The sequence below is a fragment of the Canis lupus genome, chromosome 17 (assembly GCF_048164855.1).
Source record: "Canis lupus baileyi chromosome 17, mCanLup2.hap1, whole genome shotgun sequence".
Taxonomy (NCBI): Eukaryota; Metazoa; Chordata; class Mammalia; order Carnivora; family Canidae; genus Canis; species Canis lupus.
The window spans coordinates 59218982-59243019 of NC_132854.1; the positions used below are offsets into that span (position 1 = coordinate 59218982).

Below are 24038 nucleotides of genomic sequence, written 5' to 3' on the forward strand. Positions count from 1 at the left end.
AAAAGAAGGAAATCTAGGGACCCAGAGGGTATTCTGCGAGGTGGCCTGAGCCAGGGACAGATACCATATGGTGCCACGTGTATGTGGATCTAACACATAAAACAAGTGAACAGAAAAGAGAAACGCACAGAGAAGGGAGGGGGACGGGAGAGGCAAACAGGTAGCAGGACTGGGAGTTCCAACGTGTAGGCATAACATCAGTGACGGGGATGGAGGGAAGAGCACAGGGAACACGGGCAACGGCACCGTGAGAACCGGGTGCCTGGAGGCCGGTAACGCCATGTACCCCAGCGGGCGCTTCCTCACGCACAGAATTGTCGAGCCCTGCTGACAACCTGAGACGGGTCAACTGTACTTCGATTTTTACAATATTCTGAACTGTACACCTAAAAAATGGTTAAAATGGTAAATGTATGTTTTACCACAATAAATAAGAATTCAGGAAGTGAAAACGACCCCAAAACGACAGGCGCCCAGAGTCCGTCCCAGACACGCTGAGCCTTCTCTCGAGCCAGCTGTGACTTTACTCCACGTTCCTCCCTGAGGGTACATCCTGGAGCAAAGCTTACCTGCGTGTTAGTGTCATGATCTTTACTCAACACCCCCGTCCCCTCGCTTTACCTTCTGACGTCATCTGTCGTTCCCACCACGGTAGGTCACTTGGCACCGTGGAGCAGCACGGGATTGACGGTCATAAAGGAGGCCAGCAGGAGGCCAACTATTAACACAGACGCAGGCCTGTACTTGTGCGATGTCACTTCCTACTGAAAAACTTCCATCGAATTATCTACTCTACCTAAGCTTCGTTCTGCGTACCTCACAGCACAAAACGTGAGCACTAAAAAAGAAAATACATCAACGTCTGGCACCGTGGGAAATAAACGTCCTCACACACACGCACACACACAGACGCTCGCCTTGCCCACGTTTCCTTCTAATGGGCCCTGGCTTAGGTTCTCCATTCTAACAGACTTGCTTATGGCAGGTTCTGGAAGGCTCATCAGCCCCTACCCCTAAGCCTGGGCTTGTGCCACTTACCTGCTGTTCCGGAATGAGCGAAAAGGATGCTTTAACTTTGCCCTACACTTGTGCTTCTCATATTAACCTATTAAGTTTTCCCTCACTGCTGTGAAAAGCTGTTTATAAATGTATGTTTTTGTGTCAATTCCTAAACCTCTCTCTCGTCTCTGATAACTTCTAGGTTCCTTGAGGACAGGGACTACGTCCTTCCCTTCAATTCTTAAGTACAAGGATCCTCATTTTTCTGCTGCGACAGTTCACCTGTATTATCTTTCAGCAGGAATAAAACCATAGGATTTCTCTGAGGGGAGGGGACACAACTGGGAAACAGGGGACATGTTCACCGTGGCACCCGTTTTAGCCTGATACCTGCTAAGAATCACAGGAACAATTTGTTTTTTTAAATCGTGGCAAAGTACACCTAGCATGGAACTTACCATGCTAACCACGGTCAAGTGCGGGGATTGGGGGGGGGGGGGGGGGGATACGTGCCCACGGCTGTGCTGCACCACGCCATCCACGCCATCTACCTCCAGAGCTCCTGACATCCTGCCAAACTGAAAGGCTGTAGCCATGAAACATGAACTCTTGGAGTCCTCTCTCCTACCTCCAGCCTCGGGCGGGCAGCGTTCTGCTGTCTCCATGACCTTGGCCACCTCAGTCACCTCCCGTACTGGGTCATGTGGTCCTTGGCCCCCAGTGATGGGCGTGAAGTCCTCAGGGTCATCCAGGCCGTGCGAGGGTCAGGACTTCCTTCCTTCCTTCCTGAGGCAGCGCATTACTGATCTTTGAGGGGAAAGAACAACTCTGCACACACGTCTTACTAGATTATTTATTAATATGTCATTCTAAATGTTACATAAATACAGTCTATACACTAGAGTATCAAACATTGTTCCAGTAAAAGTTCAAGAGTACATTTAGGGCTAGCTTAAGAAATATGAATACTTTGGCTTTCTTTATTACATCAGATGAAAAAAAAAATTCAAAGAACAGTTTTCCTTTCCTGCTATGATTAACAATAAAACCAAGTAGAAAAATAAGAGTGTATTTAAAAAAAAAAAAAAGATACTCAAGTACTTTTCAAAGGACTTACTCCCATTTTCTTCACTACGCACATGTTCGTACGAATTACTCAGTAATCTACTATGAAAAGTGGCTCTTCACGTATATGAGGAACCTCAGTAAATATCTGTTGAATGAACAATCTGCGGAAATGGATCTACTGCTTTATTTTGTGCTTCTTTTTTAAGTTTTCTTTTTCAAGTAAGAGTAATAGTAAACATACTGAAGTTCTTGGTTGTCCAGATCATAAGCCTACGGAACAGTGATTGTTACAAACACTACCCATCATAGCTAATAATCAAATTAATGTGCATTTATCAACCTAGTAAGAAAAGTTCTATCATGTTGCAGAAGTAAGTCTAATGTAATAATTGACTGGGCTTCAATCACCTGTGACATGGTCAAGAAAAGGGAACTGGGATCTCTAGATTTATAATCATCTTATCAATGAACTATGTTTGGGGCCCTTACTCCCACTCAACCCCCTAGACACACCTAGAAACACTGCTAAAAATAGCAGCTGCAGCGTATCTTCTTCACCCTCTGGTTAATTTGGCTCCGAAAAGGTACTTAGGCTCCAAGTTCAGAGGAAGGAACTTCCAAGCAGGAAAGAGTTCACAAATGGAAATGAGTCCGTGGGCCAGAGAGCAGAACAAAGCTCTGTTCTTACAGGGGGCTCAACGGACACACGTGATAGAACCCAAAGCTGAACACTCTTCCTCCCAAAGTCACGTTTCATAATCAGACCAAACAAAAACAAAAACAAAAAAACAAAACAAAAAATACAAACCAAACTGAACAGATCCTTTTAAATAGGATCTTTCAGCGAAACCATAATTTTGATCCTTTTTCAAAGTTAAACTGTGTGAAATATTATACGTAACACAATTAAAAGGTGAGGAAATCTAAAATGAAAGCTGTGCGAAATATTATATGTAACACAATTAAAAGGTGAGGAAATCTAAAATGAGGTTACAGATAAGCAAATCTGTGATACTCGGCCTAGATAAAAGGGCTAAAACGCATTCCAAGACCTGCCAGAAAGGTGGTTTTAAGAACCACTTCTCTGAGTGGGATACAATAGATCTGACGATCCAGCAGCCGTAATTTAGGAAGGCAAGGCTATACTGAGCATGTCATTACTTTCCTCCCATGATGAGCATTTCGAGGGGAAACAGGGCGGGGGGGGGGGGGGGGAGCGGTAATTTAAACTTCAGTTCTCAGACTCTGTCCTAATAAAACAAAACACTGTTGGATAGTAGTGGAGATTCTAATTCATAAAATATTGACCTTTGTCCAAAACTCCTTCATTATCAACTTTTCACAGGTAGTCCAGACTCACGAGAGATCTCGGCTGACTGAGAAGTTCATCTCTACACGTTCATCATCTCGACACGCTGGACTCCTGTTACACTATTACTTTGATACAATCATGAAGTCAAAAAAGGTCCCCAGTGGTGCAAACACTGCAAACTACCCTAACTACACCTTCACAAAAGCCCCAAACTCCCTCCACTACACCTTCACAGTATGGCTATTGAACTAGCAACTAACGCAGCATTTCAACATGTCCCAAGGTCAGCATCCCTGGCTCAGGGTGGGGCCTCTGGGACTATCTCACAACCCACAAACGATCCCCCTTCCCGGTGTCAAAGGGCTGTCAGTGTGTGAACCTGGGGAATCGCCTCAGATCCCCCTTCCCAAGTTCAGAGGGTCCTCTCATCAAAAACAACACGCAAAATAACCAGCAGCTAAGCTTTCCCCCCTTTACAATGTTCCAGCCAAATCAAGGTCACATTGGAGATACACGTGTCTGGAAATAAGAGTTGTTCAAAGTGGGTTCGGGAAACGCTGTACATCCTTCATATATTCCTACGCGGAGCGCTGTGTCTCAGATGTGGAATAAAAACCCACCGGATGGGGTTTTACCTGCAAAATTACATCCCCCACACAGCACAAAGCACGCCAGGCGCCCGCGCCCCAGAGCACTCACAGCACCCAGGGCCGTGGGCTTCAGTTCTTAAAGGCTCCACATTTACTGGCTTTAGCAATGAATTCCTTTAGCAGAGGGCCATCCATTTGCCAAAATGCTGCAGTCTGTGTAACTTCTGTCAAATGATTGATGCAAAACTTAAAGCAGAATTCTTCTAAGTCCTGGACACACACAACAAAAATAAAAACAAGAAGAGGCCTTTTTTATTAACTTTGATCGGATTACTTCTATCCCAACCCCTCACCCCAAGTCCTCCGCCCTCCCCTAGGAAAGATGTTTGAGGCCAGAGAGCTCCACCTCAGCAAACAAGTGGCCACAGGTGGTACCAGCCAGGCACGCGCTACTTAGCCAAAGCACAGTGTAGCAATGAGTCCACCACCTCAGGCCCGACGCCCGAGAACACAGAGCCACTCACAGCGCCGGGGGGACAGCCTGAGCACGGCCACGCGGTCACTCACGCGCCGGGACCCCGTCCCGGAGGCCACACAGTAGCGTCCGTCCGTCCGTCCGTCCGTCCGTCCTCAGTACCAATGAAAACCAGAGCTGAGCGCAACTTCAGCCCATCAGGTGTTTCGCCACGGTCAAGAAGTCAGAGAGAAGCATTAACATTTAGCTTCAGGAAGGTTTTAAGAAACAGAAAGTGATGAAGAGACACATCAGACGAGGGAAGAACTTCCGAGGACCTCAAATCCACTTTCGCGCTCTCCCACAGAAAATGTCTTCATCCCCAAAGCCACGAGGGAGAGCAGCCTACAGTTCCCACCACGCTAACTCCTCGGAGAGCCAATCCGGGGAGAAGACTCCGAGACCAGAGTGTTCGTTCGGTCAAGGGTCTCCCACTACCGACGCTCAAAGGAGAGAAACCTGCGCAGGCGGTAAAGCAGGAAGGGGTGGTCACCCAGGGCACCCAGGGCACCCAGACACCCGGTGCCGCCCAGGCGAAGACAGCCGTTCGTCCCCAGCCTAACTCCCAGGCACTGTTCGTCCTTCAGACTGGAACGTGCATCTGCTGAACCCGTTAGTGCCGGAATGTATACAAGGTCTACGTTATGACGGTGACGCGCGCCGAAAGCTCTTATCACAAACACCTGGATTTTTATGACCTTGCCAGCTACGCTGGAGGTCAACACTCAGGCCTCGACCAAACCAGGAGCCCGACACCGCTGAAGCTGCCGTGTGGCTCCACGTGTCCAGCCACCGTGGGACGGGAGCTGCAGGCGGAGACACGTCCCCTCCTACTCTCTCAGCGCGACCCCTGCAAACGGATGCCTCCTTCCTCTAAGGGTCCCTCTGTCCCCAGCTGAAGGATGTCCCCTTCCCATCCTAGCCAGTAGGACATATGTCACGTCTAACATGCGTCAGTCAGTTGCTGCCAGAGTTTTGTTTCCCACATAATTCGCGATGCGTTTAAAATATCAGCACAATCTTCGCATCAACATTTTTTAACAGGAGAGTCCAGGAGGCTGAAATACAGCTGAACGTTCTGTGTATTTTAATAAACTAAAGTGTTAGACTATGTAGAACCTCCTTCTCGTGCTATTACTGAGGAAAACGCCCTCCCCCTGGTACTACGACCCAAAGATCAAGCAACAGCTTTCGGTACTAAATTATATTCCACGGGGAGATAAAAGTCATTTCGATTTTATTCATCAAAAATAGAAAACTAGTTTTTTTACACATAATTTAGGGAGAAATAACCAGTCATTAGCACAGAAAGTTCTTCAAACCATGCCATGTATCAGACAAGGATCTTTAAATATTAACTTTTTATTACGTAATTTCAGATTCAAAGAAGACAGCACTAAATTCTCACACTGCAAAACCTTATCGTGTCCATGTCTAGAAATCTGGAATTCAAGTTTTTTAGAGTACGTGTGGAAAAAACAAGTTTGTCCAGTTTACTAATTACACAGAGGCTGTCTTGAGTATAAACTTTAAGAACTTTTTATGTAGCACAAGTTTACAAAGGGTGCTCTACTGACAAATCACTCCACACATTAATGAAAATAGGCCCATCAAAGTGCCTTCCCTTCCCCTCCAGCTAGTCTGAATTGGTGAGAGATCTCAGGATTCAAAAAATGTTTTGCAGTTTCAAACATTAAAAGTCTAACTAGAGAATCCTGAAAATAATCTAAATCTGGGTTATTTATATAAGTAATTGTTGTTTAATAACTGAATCTTGCTTAAGGCAGATCTACAGAAAAGGAAGCAGTGAACGCACCTGGAGAGAGAGAAACTGGGTTTGCAGGTTCACTTGCGTGAACCGGAGGAGCTCGGCCACGCAGCTGACCCCGGAGCCAGCGCCCTGAGCCAGTTTGCCTTTGATGTGTAAATGAGATAAAGGTTTTTCTGATAACTCTTAAGTATTTGAAGAACCAAACATGATCTGTTCACCTTATTCTGCAAATGGTCATATCTTCACTACCCAGAAAACACAGCGCTTACCAGCTAGTAAATTACCTAGAACAGGATTGCTGGGCTTTATATAAAGTATCTCCAAGAAGAACAAGAAGGATCATCTGACCAGTAGATGAGGCTCATCATAGATTGAAAGCATCTTCTTAAGGCGCATGGAATACAGAAGTCGGGGAGAGTATAAAATCAGGGGCTCTAAAACAGTATTCTTGGTACTTTACTAAAACTGAATTCCTTATTAATGAATAAATGGTGGTGAAATTATTATAAAGTGGTTCCGAGGTAAAACAGATAAAATATCAGCTTTGCTGCAATTAGCAAGGAAACTCAAAATAAATTGCTATTCTGAAATAATTTATAAATTCAATCCAAATTTTCTGTCATTTAAATTATTTCATTAACTTGTATACTCTGAAGATAACTTGTTTTTTCTTTCTATAGATTTTTCTTTAGTAACAAAATAAACCACAAACAACTGATGGCTTTAATACCCACATTTAAAAAAATGCTACTACAGCCTGAATGAACTTAACCAATCCTAAGTCCTCCAAAGCTAAAATAGGTGAATGCTAAGAATTCTATGGAAGGCACGTGGCCAGGGTGACATAGGCGGCCTCTGTGTCACAAGCCCCACTCGAGACGCATTCCAGATGGCAAGAGACTGTGAATTACTCCTACTTATGTCCAAACATGTTAGGATAGTAAAAATGAAACCCCAAAACTTTAAGTTTAGAATTTATTTTATAGTGTGTGTCAGGTGCGAAATATTCTAGATCACAGTGGTCTTTGGTTTTGTTTTTTAGAATACTTAAATGTCTTACTACACAGGACAAAATAAGGTGCTTTGTCTCACTAACCAAAAAAATACAGTCTACTGATCATGGAAAACTTTTAATTTCAAAAAAGAAGGAAAAAAAACCTCACCATCTGGCTTTAGCATAAAACTTTTCAATACCAATATCCCAAACCAATTCTGGAATTAGATTCCTGGCCTTATTATTTATGGCTTCCCACCAATAGCAAAATCTTAGGACATAAGTTGCCCAGCAAGTAGGACTTTCTGGGAAGCTCCCTACTCTGGTTCTCAACTATTTCTCCTAATGTTCAAACATATATAGAAAACAAAAATTTGGGACACCCGTGTGGCCCAGTGGTTGAGCTTCTGCCTTTGGTTTAGGTTGTGATCCGGCGGTCCCGGGATCGAGTCCTCCATCGGGCTCCCTTTAGGGAGCCTGCTTCTCCCTCTGCCTGTGTCTCCACCTCTCTCTCTCTCTCATGAGAAAATAAAATCTTTAAAAAAAAAAAAACAAAAACAAAAAACAAAAACTTCCTGAAACAGTATAAATAGAAACATTTCAAAATTCATGTAATGAGATCTAGAACTCTCTTGGTACAGCGTTTCATTCACATTTTCTCCCTTGATGGCAATGTTCATTTGGGTTTGTACTGGAGGGATAGAGAAGTGCTCCTGTGCGAAGCCCTTCAGTCACAACCTACAGAGAGCCTGACAAAGCACTCACAACTCAAGGGCTCCACGAGCAGCTTACTGTAAAACAATCTTCCTCACTACTGAGTCATTTTTGTTGCTTTTATGTGCATATATTTGCTTTGAAACTATCTTGTCAAAGGGGGTACAGAGGAACTGCAAAAACTTTCAGAAAAGACAAAAAACACGAGGAGCACATAATCTCCATCTTCCTAGTGCTTCAACCCCAGGATGAAGGAAGAGTCATCTGGTCTCCCTAAGCAGAACTTCTGAAAGTCACTCAATTTTTTTGGCAATTAATTTCCAATCTGACTTAAGAGTAGCTTCCTATCAACTAATGGATACGGTAAGTGGGTTTTATTTTTATATCCTAAACACTTTATTATTTACTTACTACATTTTAGAAGAAACTACAATGTGAAAGTACATTAGTCATTTATAGAACTCCTGTAAGAATCTAAAAATAGAGAGAGCCTAGAAAGACAGAGGTGGTTCTTTCTCTTTTTGTCTTCTGTTTTCTAATTTTCCTACACTGAATGTATAGTTTTTGTGGGGTTGGGGGTTTTGGTTTTTGCATTTTTTAAAAAGCACAGCTTTGTGCTGAGGTATTTTGAATACATTTAATCATTCATTTAACTCCACATACACTTTTGAGTGCCGACCAAAGGCCCATACTCTCACAGACTCTAGGGAATCACATGTATTTTCAGTCTCAAGGAAGGGACAGTATTTAATTATTTAATGTGTCTATACTTAATATGAGAAAAATGAAAACAGGTAAATAAAAAAAACAACAAACGATGAACTGGCAGGGGCAGATGTGGCACAACGTTTTTTTCTGTGAACTTTCTGGGGTAGATTTTAGCTTAAAGTGAGAAATTTCCAGCACCTAGTGCGGAGATGTTTTCCTCTGGCCAGATGGTTCTAACTGGTTTTAGTCAGCAATATCCTAATCCCAGGAATGTGGACCTCATTAGCAGGGAAGAGTGGTAGGGAGAGACCCAGAGAAGATGCTGAAGTCAATTAACAAACGGACAGAACAGACATCAGCCAGTTAAAAATTGTATCACTGGGTAGAATGGAACCTAAAGAAAGAGCACTTGTAATAAAGAAGTTCAATGGAGTCACAGAAGAGGCAGAAAATCTATACTTCCATTTCCTATTAGAAATGATCTACTTTGATCATCACTCCATCTGTTGCCAGGCCACAGTGAAAGTCAGCTGTTTGACCTTATCAATTATTTATAATCATAATATAATCTCAAATAAAAATAGGATGCATTGTGAAAAATATAAGACACAATGATCCATTCTTATCCCTAAGTGTGATAAAGATGAAGTCTGTCTTCCCCCACACCGAGGCCACAGTTACAGACCTCTGCAGGTGTTTGGTAAATCCCCAGATGCCAGGCACTGTGCCTGGTCAAATGATGACAAAATCCCTCTAAGAATGGGCTGTGTCATTAAAGGTGTCTGCCTTAGTCAGACCTCTTGAACTCCAAGGCTATTGCTCTCTACCTTTTGTTCTCTATAAATTTTTTTTTTAAGATTTTATTTATTCATTCATGAAAGACAGAGAGAGAGAGAGGCAGAGACACAGACAGAGACACAGGCAGAGGGAGAAGCTGACTCCATGCAGGGAGCCCGACGTGGGACTCGATCCCGGGACTCCAGGATCATATCCTGGGCTGAAGGCGGCGCTAAACCACTGAGCCACCGGGGCTGCCCTGTTCTCTATAAATTTATAAAACCAACCATACCAGCCTTTAGTTCACCAGCTCTCCTTAATACGTCCTCAGGTGGTACCATATTCATTCAGTTCAACAGACATTTATTACCCAGTGCCTACTGTGTGCCAGGCACTACGGGGTTCAGAGATGACTAAGAAACTGTTCCTGCTCTCAAGCGGCTTACAATCTGATGACATTCTAGTCCTTAACTTCAAGAAAATGCACTAAATGCAAAATTTTAGACTCCCCAAAGGCCATTTATTCATGGACTCTCTAGAGATCCATGAATCCTAGATTAAGAATTCGATCCAGGGACGCCTGGGTGGTTCAGTGGTTGAGTGTCTGCCTTCAGCTCAGGCTGTGACCCCTGGGTCCTGGGATCAAGACCTGCATCAGGCTCCCCGCAGGGAGCCTGCTTCTCCCTCTGCCTGTGTCTCTGCCTCTCTCTGTGTCTATTACGAATAAATTAATTTTTTAAAAAAGAATTCAATCTGTACAAAACCAATCATTCACAACCAAACACACAAACAGAAAGGAGTCCAGAGCAAGTTCTTCACACATGAATAATTGAGTTATAATTAGAAAAAGACAAAGAGTTTCAGAGCATACACAGATAGGAATCATACAGCATCCTTGGTTTACAACACGGTAGACTTAGGGAGACGGCAAAGTGAGTCTTGAAAGAAATATGTGTGCTGACCTTGAGAAGCACCTCAAGCTAAAATATGGCAACAGCCTAACTGGGTAGGACACTTTCTATTCCAACCTGCAGGACAGCTGCTTGGACCTCAGTTTCTTTTCTTAGTTAAAAATGAAAGTAGAAAAACAACCATTTTTGAAACTATGAACATAGAATAAACTAAGCAAGGCCAGATTTCATTTTTTTAGGGCTCAGTCAGTTCATGGATTCCCTAAAGAGAAGTGAAATTACTCCAGTTCCTTGTCTCATGCAAGAAGGCGGGAGGGGGGGGCGGGGCAGGGGGGCGGCCATGGGGAGTTTCTGTTTGTTATTTTATGTTACCTCTGCATCGTATCTGACTGCAGCAGAGAACAGTGAAAACGCATTCTCGACAGTAATTCCGCGCTTGATAATGTGCTGACAAAGCTTTCTCAGTCGGTTTTCACAGTAAGACGTGGCCAAGTCCAAAAGACCTAAAAGCAAAAAGTATGGAAGGTTTAATCAAGTTTACGCTAATTTCCCACAATTTATGAACATACATATTTCATTTTGCCAAAAAGTTATGTAGATAAATCAGAAGTTCCTTAGTGAATAATACTCTAAAGTTTATTAAATAAATCCTTTTCATGCCTTACCTCCCCCCCCATCCCAGAACTGACCTCCCCTACACTCACTTCATACAACTTCTTCTACAACACAGAGGGGAATAAACAGGACCTCCCGCCCCGATTTTGTTTCCAAGATGAGATGCTAAACGCATTAAGCAATGTATACTTCAGTATCAACAGATTAACATAGTCCACGATCGTAACTTGTGGCCGCAATTTTTAACCATAATAATTATATAACACTATTTTTAAAGACATTTACTTCAAATACGGTCTGAAAGCCACGTAAAAACCAATAAATGACACACTTTCACACTTCAGCGCTATTAGACCATGAGAGGGATTCTGACCGCGCGGCTCGGCCCGTCCCGGCGGCTGAGGTACCTATAGCATCCTCGGGCGGCAGGTCCACTGCGTCTGTGTAGAGGTACTGGAGAAAGGCACGGTACACTGGGTAAGAAAACTGGTCTATTTCTATCACCTCCTTCATATCCTCGTTCCAGTAAGACTGGAACATGGAGCGAAAGTGCTCACACCTAAACAGAACATGGAAAGTTACCTAGTGCGGTATTACAGGCGTCCCTACCTACTGCTACACTGGGGCCCACACGCTCCAGGATCAGGAACCTTTCGCTAGCACAGGCTTTCGCATTCACTTCTTGCATATATTCACTTGCATTTTTTTGACGAGTATCTCCCATTAAATATTAAGAATTATAAACAGAGCCTAGAAGTACCACGCGGTACACCGAATATAATTTGACAGTCCTCATTCAGATCAACCACTCTGCTCACTTGTTTTTCTTAAAAAGTGTTGTAGGGAAATGCATTTTAACAATGAAATTAAAAGAAATTCAGGAATGAGAGTTCAAACCTTTGACTATATCAACATCATTTGGGGACCCCTGGGTGGCTCAGCGGTTGAGCGTCTGCCTTTGGCTCAGAGCGTGATCCTGGGGTCCCAGGATCGAGTCCCACATCAGGCTCCTGCATGGAGCCTGCTTCTCCCTCTGCCTGTGTCTCTGCCTCTCTCTGTGTGTCTCTCTCATGAATAAATAAAGAGAATCTTTAAAAAAAAATCATTCAAATAACTTATTTGGTTTTTAATTTTCACGTAATCAGCATATTCTTAAAATGGCTTTAAATGTTAACTGGATTACATTTAGGCTGATTATTATCCCATTACCTTACATGCTAATTTTCCTTCTTTTCTGATACATCTTCAAAACAGCCATCAGGCCTATATATTGTTCCTCTGCTTTGACCTGCTCCCTTTCCGATCCTCTCAAGCCTGTTACCAACTTATGTACAAAATATATTCACTAGGAGGGTCACAAATTTCAAAAAAACCTAAGCGGGTCTTTTTATGTAGTATTTGCATGTAAAAAAGCCACCTGCAGGAGAAACTAATTACTAAAGACTGAGATTTCTTAAGTAGGCAATATACTTCAGTTTTAAAAAGCCATCTTTCCAGGTCCTTTTAAAATGAGATGTGGTGTAAATAAACACAGTATTTTCAAAATCCATTCACAACTAAAAGAATGGCCCCAACTCCATAAGATATTGCTTCATCTGAATAGTAAAAAGAAATAGTTGTCTAGGCAAGGAATGAGCAATTGAAGGAAGAGACGGGCTGACCACAGGTTCACAGAAAAAAGGAACATTTCCAGTTCATCTTTTAATACATTGGTTCAGATATTTACTTTCTTAGTAATGACTGACATATAGCAGTAATGACTGATACATGGCTTTTGTGTTCCCTTATATCATGTTATTTTGTAAATAGATTTTTATTTTTTAAAGATTTTATTCATTCATGAGAGACACACAGAGAAAGAGACGCAGGCAGAGAGAGAAGCAGGCTCCATGCAGGGAGCCTGTCCGGGGACTCAATCCTGGATCCCAGGATCACGCCCTGGGCCAAAGGCAGACGCTCAACCACTGAGCCACGCAGGTGCCCCATGTAAATAGGTTTTTAACTAAATCTCAAAAGGGTCTTGTAAATGGGCAGTCCAACTCTCAATGGCCTCACTTCATACGCCTCTTTCTCAGTAACGGAAGCCTCAGGGAGCAAGGGTCCAAACGACTATTAATAAACACAATCCCGTCATCTATCTAAAGAACATTCCTTTAATTAGGAATTAGATGGCCCTCATGGTCAGAGACCCATTCTGGACCATGAGAGTTTTCTGCTTGGGGAAAAATGAATCTTTAAGTGTAAAAGAGGACATACTCTTCATTAACAATGTTTTAGATTTTTTTAAGCGTGTAAATTCATTTGTCAATGGAAATAAATAGTCACAAGATCCTCATTTAAAACACAATATAGGGATCCCTGGGTGGCGCAGCGGTTTAGCGCCTGCCTTTGGCCCAGGGCGTGATCCTGGAGACCCGGGATCGAGTCCCACGTCGGGCTCCTGGTGCATGGAGTCTGCTTCTCCCTCTGCCTAGGTCTCTGCCTCTCTCTCTCTCTCTCTCTCTCTGTGACTATCATAAATTAAAAAAAAAAAAAAAAAAATTTAAAAAAATAAAAATAAAAAAAAAATAAAACACAATATAGACAGGGCTCCTGGGTCGCTCAGTTAAGTGTCAGACTCCTGATTTCAGCTCAGGTCATGATCTCAGGGTGGTGAGATCAAGCCCCCGGCATCGCCCAGCACAGAGACTGGGATTCTCTCTCCCTTTCTCCCACCCTCGGCTCACAGCGCGCACACTCTCTCCCTCTCTCTCTCTCTCTCCCTCTCATTCTCTATCTAAAAAAAAAAAAAAAAAAAAAAGAAGGAAAAAGAAAAAACCCCAACACAATATAGACAAATATTTACACTACCACATGCCTTTTCAAAAAGGCACACGAGTGCACATTTACACACATGGGCAAAACTCTTTGATAACGCACGGATCCTATTCACAAAGATATTAAGTTGTACCATTTCTCTCTACTGCCAAGGCTATTATTCCTTTTCAGTCCCCATTTTGCGGAATAACAAAAAAAAAAAAAAAATGGAGAATGCAAAAAAAGAAAGAGTTATTGATATCTCTAAGCTCATGCAAAAATACCTGATTTTCAAAACAGCTTTATGCACATGGATATATTTCCCATCAATTCGAAACTTCAGATCAGCAGTTTCTGGACTATCAAATTCTTTCTTCAGTGATTCAGCAACTGTTAAAAAGTCTTCATGTTCTGAAGGCAAAAACACATTATTAATACAGAAAGCTCAGGAAACTTTCTAGAGTTATGAAAGATTTCAAAAAGATAACCATCAGCATGACGAATAATTCCATCAGATTTTTTTCAAGAATTCATGTCTTATTTGACAAATCAATTTCACTGTATCAAAATAAGTATCTTGAGTCTACAAACCACCTAAAATAAGTAGTTGGAAAGGCCGATTACCAGTCTTACATACTAAGTTAGACATTTTAAAATGTCTATTTTTTAAAAGTAGAAAAAGTTATAGTAGATTATATAACTACTTACTTAAAACTTCAGTGGTTCTCTTCAAGGACCAAGAATTTATCCATTTTCCTTGACCAAGACACCAAGAATACCTTTACTCTGCTTTGGGGTTGCTTCAAGGGGATGATAAGTTCAACCGAAGGAATGGCAAGAAAATAAATGTACCAGTGAAGTAGCAACGCTACACAGTCCTGTTCTTATACAGAGAAAACCTACATCCTAGGTATGTGGAAGGATACCACCTTAATCCTAAAAATAAAGGCACAAACATTAATGCCTACGTGCTATCTAAAACCAGAGCAAATTTACCCAGTAACAATGTATACACAAAGGGAACAGTTTCACAAAAACATGATCACATAGCCTGATAAGAACCGCTGGTACGACTATACGTAAGTAGTACTGTGTCCTTAGGAAGAAAGGTGAAGGCACTTGTACAAATTACATAACACCTTCCTGCGCCGTATATGCACGAGCAAAGGAAAACAAGTAGAAGGCTAACAGGGAAACAAAAAAGATTACTGAGCTCACTGGCAATGAACACAGGTGCTGTGAATAGAGGCAACAGGTGTGGACCGCCCGCAAGATGAGAATGGGGCTGTGTCTCAGCAGCCTGCTGCTCTTGGAGGAGCGACATCTGCTAAAACGGAGGCTGAAACTTAGCAAATAAGCTTATCTGTGAGCTTTTTTAAAAAAAATATTATATTTATTTGATATAAATATAGAGAGAGTGAAAGACAGAGACAGAGACAGCAAGAGAGAGCATGACTGGAGACGAAAGGGAGAAGCAGGCTCTGCACCAAGCAGAGAGCCCAAGGCAGGGCTCCATCCCTGGACCCCGGGACCATGACCCGACCTGAAGGCAGCCGCTTAATCGGCTGAGCCCCCCAGGCACCCCTCTCCAGGAGCTTTATCATCAGAATCTCGCAAGGAAATGGCATTTGCCCATACCCTCCCCTGAGCTCCCAGAATGAGAGCTCTCCTAACTATGGGGGAAAGTGGACAATCTCTCAAAAATCAGGTTTTCCCTGACCCCGTAACCTGGATCCCTGGCAAATAAAAGAAAGGAAATGACTAAGATGGCAAGGAGCCCAGAGATCTAAATTTCTGCCCCACCCATACACAAAATAGATTCCTATCAGTGCCCCCACTTCTGCATCAGTCCTAAGGGTTGAAATAACCCTTTTCCCCCTTTTGGTTCCGGGAAACAACTACAATAACTCCTTTCAGAGAAGTCTTCTTATGAGGTATTTCCTCACCATCTGACTTTTTTTCTAACACTCAGTTGAGATGGTAAACTGAGAGGAAAAAAACTCTTCTGACTTTTAGTGGGTAGATGGGAAAGAAATCACCTGGGAGATACTAAATGATCTTATCTTTTCCAAACAGTATTTAAAAATGTTACACCTTTTCTTCTGAAAAGGATGTCTTAAAAAAAAAAAAAAAAAGAGGATGTCTTTTCAGGATTAGGATTTTTGAGAGGTAAGTACCTGGAGAAGCCTTTCATAAACAGGTTAAGAAGCACACCGGAATATGAAGATGTACGCAGTGTGTGGCTGGACCTGCCGTACGTGCATGTGATTATGCTCAAATGTCCCATTCTGTTAACTATTTTTTTTTCAAATCACAACATTCACTGCAAAAAAAAGATATTGTAAAAAAATATATATTGTAGGCACAACGGAGGGGCTCAGTTAAGTGTCTGACTTGATTTTGGCTCAGAGCCCCGTGTCGGCTCCATGCTGGGTGGAACCTGCTTGATTCTCTCTCCCTCTGCCCTTCCTCACCCTCCACACACTCTCTTTAAAAAAAAAAAAAAAAGTATATATTGTATTATAGAGAACCTGGAAATGTTCTATTTATTTCACTTTGAATTAAGCAGCAGTTTAACTCTTCGTAAATACAGTTGCCCCCATGACCATAAAGACTGGTCACCTGATGATGACTGCCAGCTGTCTGACACGCCTGAGCATGACATGTATTACAAGGCTGGCCTTCACTATCAATTGCTAAAGCAATCCAAACCCTATTGTTGACAAGAGCTACTCATTTTCAAGCACAGGCCATCATGACCCACTTATTCCCTCTGCATATAAAGAACAACACAGAAGAAAAGCATCAGCAAAAATGGCAGAAATGTACAAGAAATAAAAGAGTTTAAACTCCTCTTGTTGATGGCTACTCAGCTTTATGACACCTCACCATTTTCCATCAATGAACTCTTGAAAAAGACAATATTCAGAAAAGGGACAGATCTATATAACCAAAGATCATCCTAAATTATACTACCCTAATACCTTGGTTTTTATGCCCTTCTGACATAAAAGTACTTGAGATTGGTTTAAAGAAAAGGAGAGAAGAAAGTGGAATTAACGTGCCATCCTAAAAATCACAAGTTTTTCATTTTTTACCGTTCGTTTTTGGTTCATATTGAATTACATAATAAATTTAGTATAACAAGAACACTTAAATACAGGTTATTCAAAAAAAAAAGGCTACTCAAACAAATATTTGGACACAAATACTATAACAGCAGTATTCATAGCAGTCAAAGGTGGAAACCATCCATCAAATGTTATCCATAGTTGCATGGATAAATAAAATGTGGTCTATACATAAAACACACTTTCATTCAGCCATAAAAAATTAAGTACTGATATATACAACACGGATAAGCCTCAAAAACATCAAGTAAAAGAAGCTAGACCCAAAAGGTCACACATTGTATGGTTCCATTTATAGAAAATACCCAGATCACGTAAATCCCTAGAAACTAAAAGCAAATATGTGATGGCCAAGGATGGGGAAAGGGAGAATGAGGAGCAACGGCACAACAGGTACAAGGCGATGAAAATGTTTTAGAACTGGATATAAATGGTGTTTGCACAACACTGTGGACATACTAGATGCCTCTGAATTGTACACTTTCAATGGTTTACTTTATGGATGTAAATCTCACCTCAATTAAAATGAAAGCACTAAAGGGGAGAAAATAAGAAGTCCTATAACATTTTATAACATACGAACACATTTTATTATGCAAATCTAATTTGAGGAAAGGAATTAAAGCTTTTGGAGAATAAAACATTCTAGAACCTGAAGGAGCCCACAACCAGCAAACATAGAAGCACTGGCCAGTCGCTAGTACCGCTCTTTTTCTGAGTGGAAGCAGCCCTGGGCTTTCTTACCTACAGACAGGAGGCGCCACGAGACGGCAGGCGTGGCAAAGCAGGCAAACACGTCGTCGGTGCAGGAGAAGTGGGTGAGGTGAGGCAGGACCACCGACTGGCCCCGGCACTGGCCCCACATGTACACGTGCCCGCCCTGGGTCTTGGCTGCCGACGTGTGCGCCGAGTGGCAAGCCGCGATCTCTACCACCCTGGAAAATTTTAAGAAAAATGTATGTCATTTATTTATCAGAGACGCCTACAGCACACAGCAGAAGATAGAAGATAGAGGTCATGCTTAAAGCACTGCACACAACAGCTCCCGACAGGGACATCAGCTGTCAAATCAGGCATGAGGACAAAACCAGAAGATCACAGCAAGAGTACCGTGGTCTCCCCTGGCTCGCTGCTCCACTCCTCATCCTAACCTCATTCCCAAGGTTACTAACTAACTAACACAAACTGTTGAGGAAAACTTGGAAGAAGGGACTAGAAACCAAAGTAGGTGAGGAAAGTGGACAGAGGCAAAATATCCTGATAGTTCCCAGGGCTTAGCCAGTGGCAAAAAAAAAAAAAAAAAAGTACCTTCTTTAATATGACTTTTTCTCTCACCCCTTAAATAAGCACTGGCCTTGGGGTAATGGACTCTGAACTCCTAATCCAAACGGACACCATGCCAGACACATTTCTCAGTATGCTTCTTAGGCACGGTTCCACAATCAGAAGTCAACCCTCTAAAACTTAGTGGGCAAAAACTCACGATTTGGCTGAACAAAGCATTTATTCCGGCAACACACATTAAATCAAATCAATATTTAAATTGATATTGTCCTTTTAAGAGATTTTATTTATTTAAAAGCTGTTTTAGTTGGCTCAAAGGGAAAGTCTGTACTACAGTCTGAATTTCTACATGGTGATAGACCCTACTTTGCTTCCCTACTAGACGGGTCACAAGAAGTCAGTAAGAATTATACCAGGATGCACTAATGCCCACCAATCACAGACGGTTATTTTTGAAAGCTGCACAAGAATAATACCAAGTTCATGTTCCTTCTGGCTGCGACTCAAACTCTTGTTCAAAATAACAATGTTAATAAAAAGAAGAGTTACAAAAAAAAAAAAAAAAAAAAAGAAGAGTTACAAAGCCAAACTCCATAGCTTCAGCACACACAGTCCCAAGTCCAAAACCACACATATAATCCCGAGACACATTACAGCCCAGTTACCTTTCTTTCTCCACCATGATGTGTGCCGGGCTTAGCAGGTTATTTTTATTGCCAGTTCCCAGCTGCCCATACGTGTTAGCTCCCCAGGCATAGAGCAAGCCCTCATCTGTTAGTGCTAGAGTGTGTGCATAGCCGCAGACAATCTGCAAGTAAATTTAAATGGTCACCGTAAATAGGAAAACAGGAAGGGCGGGGAAAACATCTACCTAAAGGTCACAGCCAGCTTCTGCAGAATGCCAATTCATCATCAGGTATGGACTGACATTCTCTGGAACATTAAAGAAGCATTAGAAAAGCCTAAGACTGAGACCACTAGATTTTTCCAATTGCTTTTTTTTTTAACTTGTCAAGACTGATGTGTCACCCCCGTGGTGTCCTTTCTCATCATGAGAATTTAGGGAAGATAGAATTTTAAATGTGGAAGATGAAAGCACACAGTATTGTCTGAAATAGATTCACTGGAGAGTAAATCTCCAACTTTCTCCAAGTCCGAGCAGAGAGCTAGACAGGGGGAGGCGCGGCGGAGCCCAGCACACGTACCTGGTTCACACACACACTGTGCAAAGCTGCCACTCTCACAGGGGTCAGCTGATTGCCATTGTTTCCCAAGCCTAGCTGACCATTGCCATTGTAACCCCAGCCATAGACCTTAGAAAGAAAGGGAGAGAACAGGCTTTTAAAACTGGTAGTAAAAATAATAATAATAAAACTGGTAGTAAGAGGGACAATATAACATGCAGTCCATCTAGACAAATCAAGTACTTTTCCATTTCCAACACCCAATTCTACTCCATGTGATCCTGGAAGGGATCTCCAAACAGAAGGGAACTGGGGGGCAGGCGGGGGTGGGGAGGCAGATAACAGAATTTGGCATGAGCTCCTACACCCATAACTTACTGTTTGGATAGCCTTGGGGCAAGTCATTTAATCTCATTTTATAAATGAGGAAGCTGATGCTCGTTAACAATTATTAAGCACCTTTTATAGGCCAGAGCAGGATAAAAGGTACTAGGGATACATTTTCGGTTGCAGTTTAACAAGAGAGATGGACACAGGCCAACTCTTTGCAGCCAGGTGGCGAGCGCTAGCCTGGAGATGCCATCAAGGCACTATGAGAGCAGAGAAGGGACAGGAGTTAGCTACAGGAGGCAAGTCGAGGACAGACTTTCAGAAAGCACGTCTGAGCAGGGCTGAAGGATAACTGGAAGTGAAGGTGCCCCAGGGAGAGGACACAGAATGTGCTGGAGGCAGACTCCAAAAACAAGCAGGTGGGGCTGGCAGGACACCTCCAGCAGAGCGGCAGGGCAAAGCACTACGAGGGGAAGGGAAGGCCAAGGGGATCAAGGGCCAAAACACGTAACAGGGCCAGGAGAAGGCATCGAGGGGTCTTCCGCTGAAACATTCCAAAACCAAGATTAATATTGGAACATCTTGGAAAGATCATGCCGGCTGCATATAAGGGTGCCTGGACCACGTGAGGCCAGAGGCAGGACGGCCATTCAGCAGATAAACGTGTCTGTCCTTAGCACACGGATGAGCTCTGCCGAGGCGGTGACAGTGGGACGGGAGAGAACAGACGGGAAAGAAGGTCCAAAGAAGACACAACAGAACGTGGTGACCCCTTAGAAATCTGGCAAAGGGAGGCAACAGCTGGAGGAAGCAGAGCTGGACGGAGGTCAGCCAGCAGCGGCGAGGGTTAGAAGAGCAAGCATGGGACGCAGGACCAAGCACCGACCAGGAACAGAGTAAAGGTCTGGTCAAACGAGAAACCTGAAATGTGGGGCTGCACCTCAGCGATGTGGGCAAACAGATGGGGCTTTTCAGGGCCATGGGACAGAAGGGGAAGGGGGACAGAGGACCTAAGGTACTAGCAAGAGGCGGTTAAAAGCACTTTCCACATCATAAGAGCAACAGGTTTTAAATTTCCGCAGAGAAATCTGGCCACAGCCATCAAAGGTCTTAATGGCATAGCCCCGACCCAGAAATCTCATTCCTGTGAACTTTTTCAATAGAATACTTACATAAGTGTGCAAAGATACACAGGAGCTCAGAAAGTCAGTGCTACAAGCTTGATAACAGCAAAAATTTAGGAACAATTGAGATTTCCATTAGTAGAGCTCTGGGTGGGGGTGATCCACACACAGAAAACTAAGCAGCCATTATAATGGAAAGCAGCTACAAACGGTCTGATAATAGGGGTAATCATCTGTGTTGTCAGCAGAAGCTCACAGCAGAATCGAATCAATCCCAGAGAAAACCAATACCCATGACAATCCCATTTTTTTATACTAAACAACTGTATTCACCCATATAGAACTGCTTATAGAGAAGAGGATATTTATTAAACTATTACTAAAACTGGAGAAAAGGTACTCACTTTTTACTTTCCATGTTTCATTTCCTTTGTGACAATAACCACATAATTATAATTTTGAAATTAAATTCATTTTTAAAAAATAAAGGAATAGTGAAAGAATACTGGGTTGGAGGATGTCCAATGACTATCCCAAGAAATTCTGAAATCATCCAAGATGACATCAAGATTGATTCAAAAAATAAGTTAACACATCTGGTGAACATGGCATGAGAGAGACCTGTCAAATCACTATGTTGTACGCCTGAAACTAATGTAAAAGTGTGCGTCGACTCTACTTCAATAAAAAAAGAAAACAAAAACAAGAGAGAACAGATTGGTGGGGGCTGGGAGGCGGGGCAAAATGGGTGAAGGACGTCAAAAGGTACAAACTTTAGTTATAAAATAAGTCATGGGGCTATAACATACAGCATGATGACTCTAGTTTATAACACTGTATCCAAAAGTTACCGAGAGAATAATCTTAAAAGTTCTCATCACTAGAAAAAAACTGTGTAGGGACAGATATTAACTAGACTTAGGTGGTAATCATCTTCACCTATATGCAAGTATTGAATCATTATGTTGTACACCTGAAACCAATATAATTTATGCCAATTATACCTCGATAAAAATAATTAAAAAAAAAGAAGTTAACATAGGGGAGTATTCAGAAAACTCTCAAGCACGCTAGCACCGCAATGCATAATCCCTACATCTATATCCACAGACCTGTCTTGGTGGGGCGCTGGGCGGCTCAGGCAGTTAAGCGTCTGCCCTCATATCAGGTCATGATCTCGGGGTCCTAGGATCGAGCCCCAGGTCCTGTTGGCTCTCTGTGCAGAGGGAAGTCCACCTCTGCCTCTCCCTCTCCCCCTGGCTAATGCTCTCATGCGTGCGCTTGCTCTCTCGTGTGTTCTCTCTCAAATGAATAAAATCTTTTAAAAAAAAATCACTTCAAAGACATTTATCTTTGTATAATTTTGCTTCACTAAGACATTCACAGATTCACAGGTCCGTGCAAGTAAAAGTTACAGCCAGAATAATTGTATAGAAATAACCATCAGCTCAAAGGGAACCATGGTAAAGAACCACCAAAAGCTGACTTTTTTAAAAGTAACCAACAACAATTAGGACAAAAAAATTCTGCTTTTGCAAGTTGCTTCCTCCTGTGAGCAAACATTCCAGATGCAGGCCCCCTGGAGTCAGTCACTGCTTACAAACATTAGCTAACTTTAAATAACGCACACTTGATTTTTTTCATTGGATGAAAAAGGTAGTATCAAATTCTTCATTACATTAAATCACAAACACCTATGGACATTAGACTATTTGGATCTCACGAAAAAATAAAATTTAGACACATTAGTATCCTTACTTGCAGATAAATCTTGGAATTTAAAAATTCATACGGAGGAGCAAACACCCTCTAGATACTCTTCAATAACTAATCAGCCAACTATCAAGGAAACTATCAAAACAAAGCACTTTCCCTTCCATGATCTCATACATGCTCCTCATGGAGAAAATGATGTTTCACTGAGAGAGGAGGTGAGGGCAGGGGTGGGGGCAGAGCACAGAGACAGCTCACCTCACCATTGTCCAGAACAGCCATGGATGAGGTCTGACCACAAGCAATGCCAACCACCCTCTTAATATGTAAACAGTTTGTGACTTTTCGAGGAGTTGGTTGATTCGTTGTAGATCCTGATCCCACCTGGCCACAGTTGTTATAGCCCCAAGCAAATACCTACGCGAAACAAGGGGGAAAAAAATTACTAGTAACAGGGTGAAAATTCTAGCTCTAACACATATTAATAACCATAAAATAAAAATAAATCCACTTAATGAATATTTACAATGTGCTACACGGCTCTAAATGCTTTCCAGGCATTAACTTCCTTAATTCTCATAGTAATCCTATAAGGTGACCCTGGGTAGGTACTATTTTCACCAGCATTTTATATATGGAAATGGAAACAGAGAGTTTGGGTGACCTTACCTGAGGTTCCACACCAGTAAGTAGTAAATGTGGAATGTGAACCCAAGAAGTCAGCTGTGCTCTTAACCACTATGCTGTCTTGCCTCTGTAATTCTGACAGAGGTGATTTTTCAATCTGGCATCAATAGGAAATAAGGCATACACTACCTAAGTAGCAGTGATATGAAAAATCTGCTTAACTTTTTGGGCACAGATATACTTTTCTTTGCCTTCATGGAAAGCATTCAGAACCCTACAGTGCTCTTCCCTGCCACGCTAACCACCAATACTGAACATTACGTAAGCTTTCCCGGTGACTGCCAGCCATCATGATTGTAATTACCAATCACAGTTACACAGTAAGGCTCACAAGTACCAAAGGGATGTCTGTCCCTACAGAAACGACATCAGGTTGTTAGGTACTGTTTTCTCGGGGTTCTCACCAAGCAGCCCCCCTCCTCAAATGCATCCTGCATACGCTTGGCCTGTGACTTGCCACAATGTGAAAACCAGATTTCTAACAAGACACATGTAGACCTCTAAACTAGTTAAGATCTAGTAAGAAAGATGAGAAACAAAACAAAAAATCACTTCAAGTTAATTACCAACTAAGCCTATCAGACAAGAGTGTGACCAGAAAGAAGAATTAGATGGGGTGGGGGGTGGGGGTGGGGTGACAGCCCGGGAAGGAAGCTCCTCCCAAACTAGGAGAATTTCTAAGGGCCCCGCCCCTCTCCCGTGCCCCAAGAGGTTGTCCTCACATATCCTGAGGTCTGGCTTCCACGATTCTTTCCTCTGTCAGCACTTCCTAGCTAAGCTCACGTGTCTGACACTGCCTGAGACAGTAAAACCTAT

The 24038-nt window shown here is 42.5% G+C and overlaps 1 protein-coding gene across 2 annotated transcripts in view; it reads right to left on the minus strand.

The window, feature by feature from the left end:
- Positions 1–1838: 1838 nt before the first annotated feature.
- The window catches only part of RCBTB1 (RCC1 and BTB domain containing protein 1), a 48085-nt gene continuing 25885 nt past the window's right edge, over positions 1839–24038 (minus strand). For both annotated transcript variants that reach the window (XM_072783186.1, XM_072783187.1), the window contains 8 exons: positions 22794–22952; positions 19390–19497; positions 18850–18992; positions 17645–17835; positions 14054–14180; positions 11381–11532; positions 10731–10861; positions 1839–4239 (listed from right to left, as the gene is read on the minus strand). In XM_072783186.1, the coding sequence (XP_072639287.1) occupies positions 4099–4239; positions 10731–10861; positions 11381–11532; positions 14054–14180; positions 17645–17835; positions 18850–18992; positions 19390–19497; positions 22794–22952 (1152 nt within the window). In that variant the 3' untranslated portion in view covers positions 1839–4098. The remainder of the gene's footprint in view (positions 4240–10730; positions 10862–11380; positions 11533–14053; positions 14181–17644; positions 17836–18849; positions 18993–19389; positions 19498–22793; positions 22953–24038) is intronic.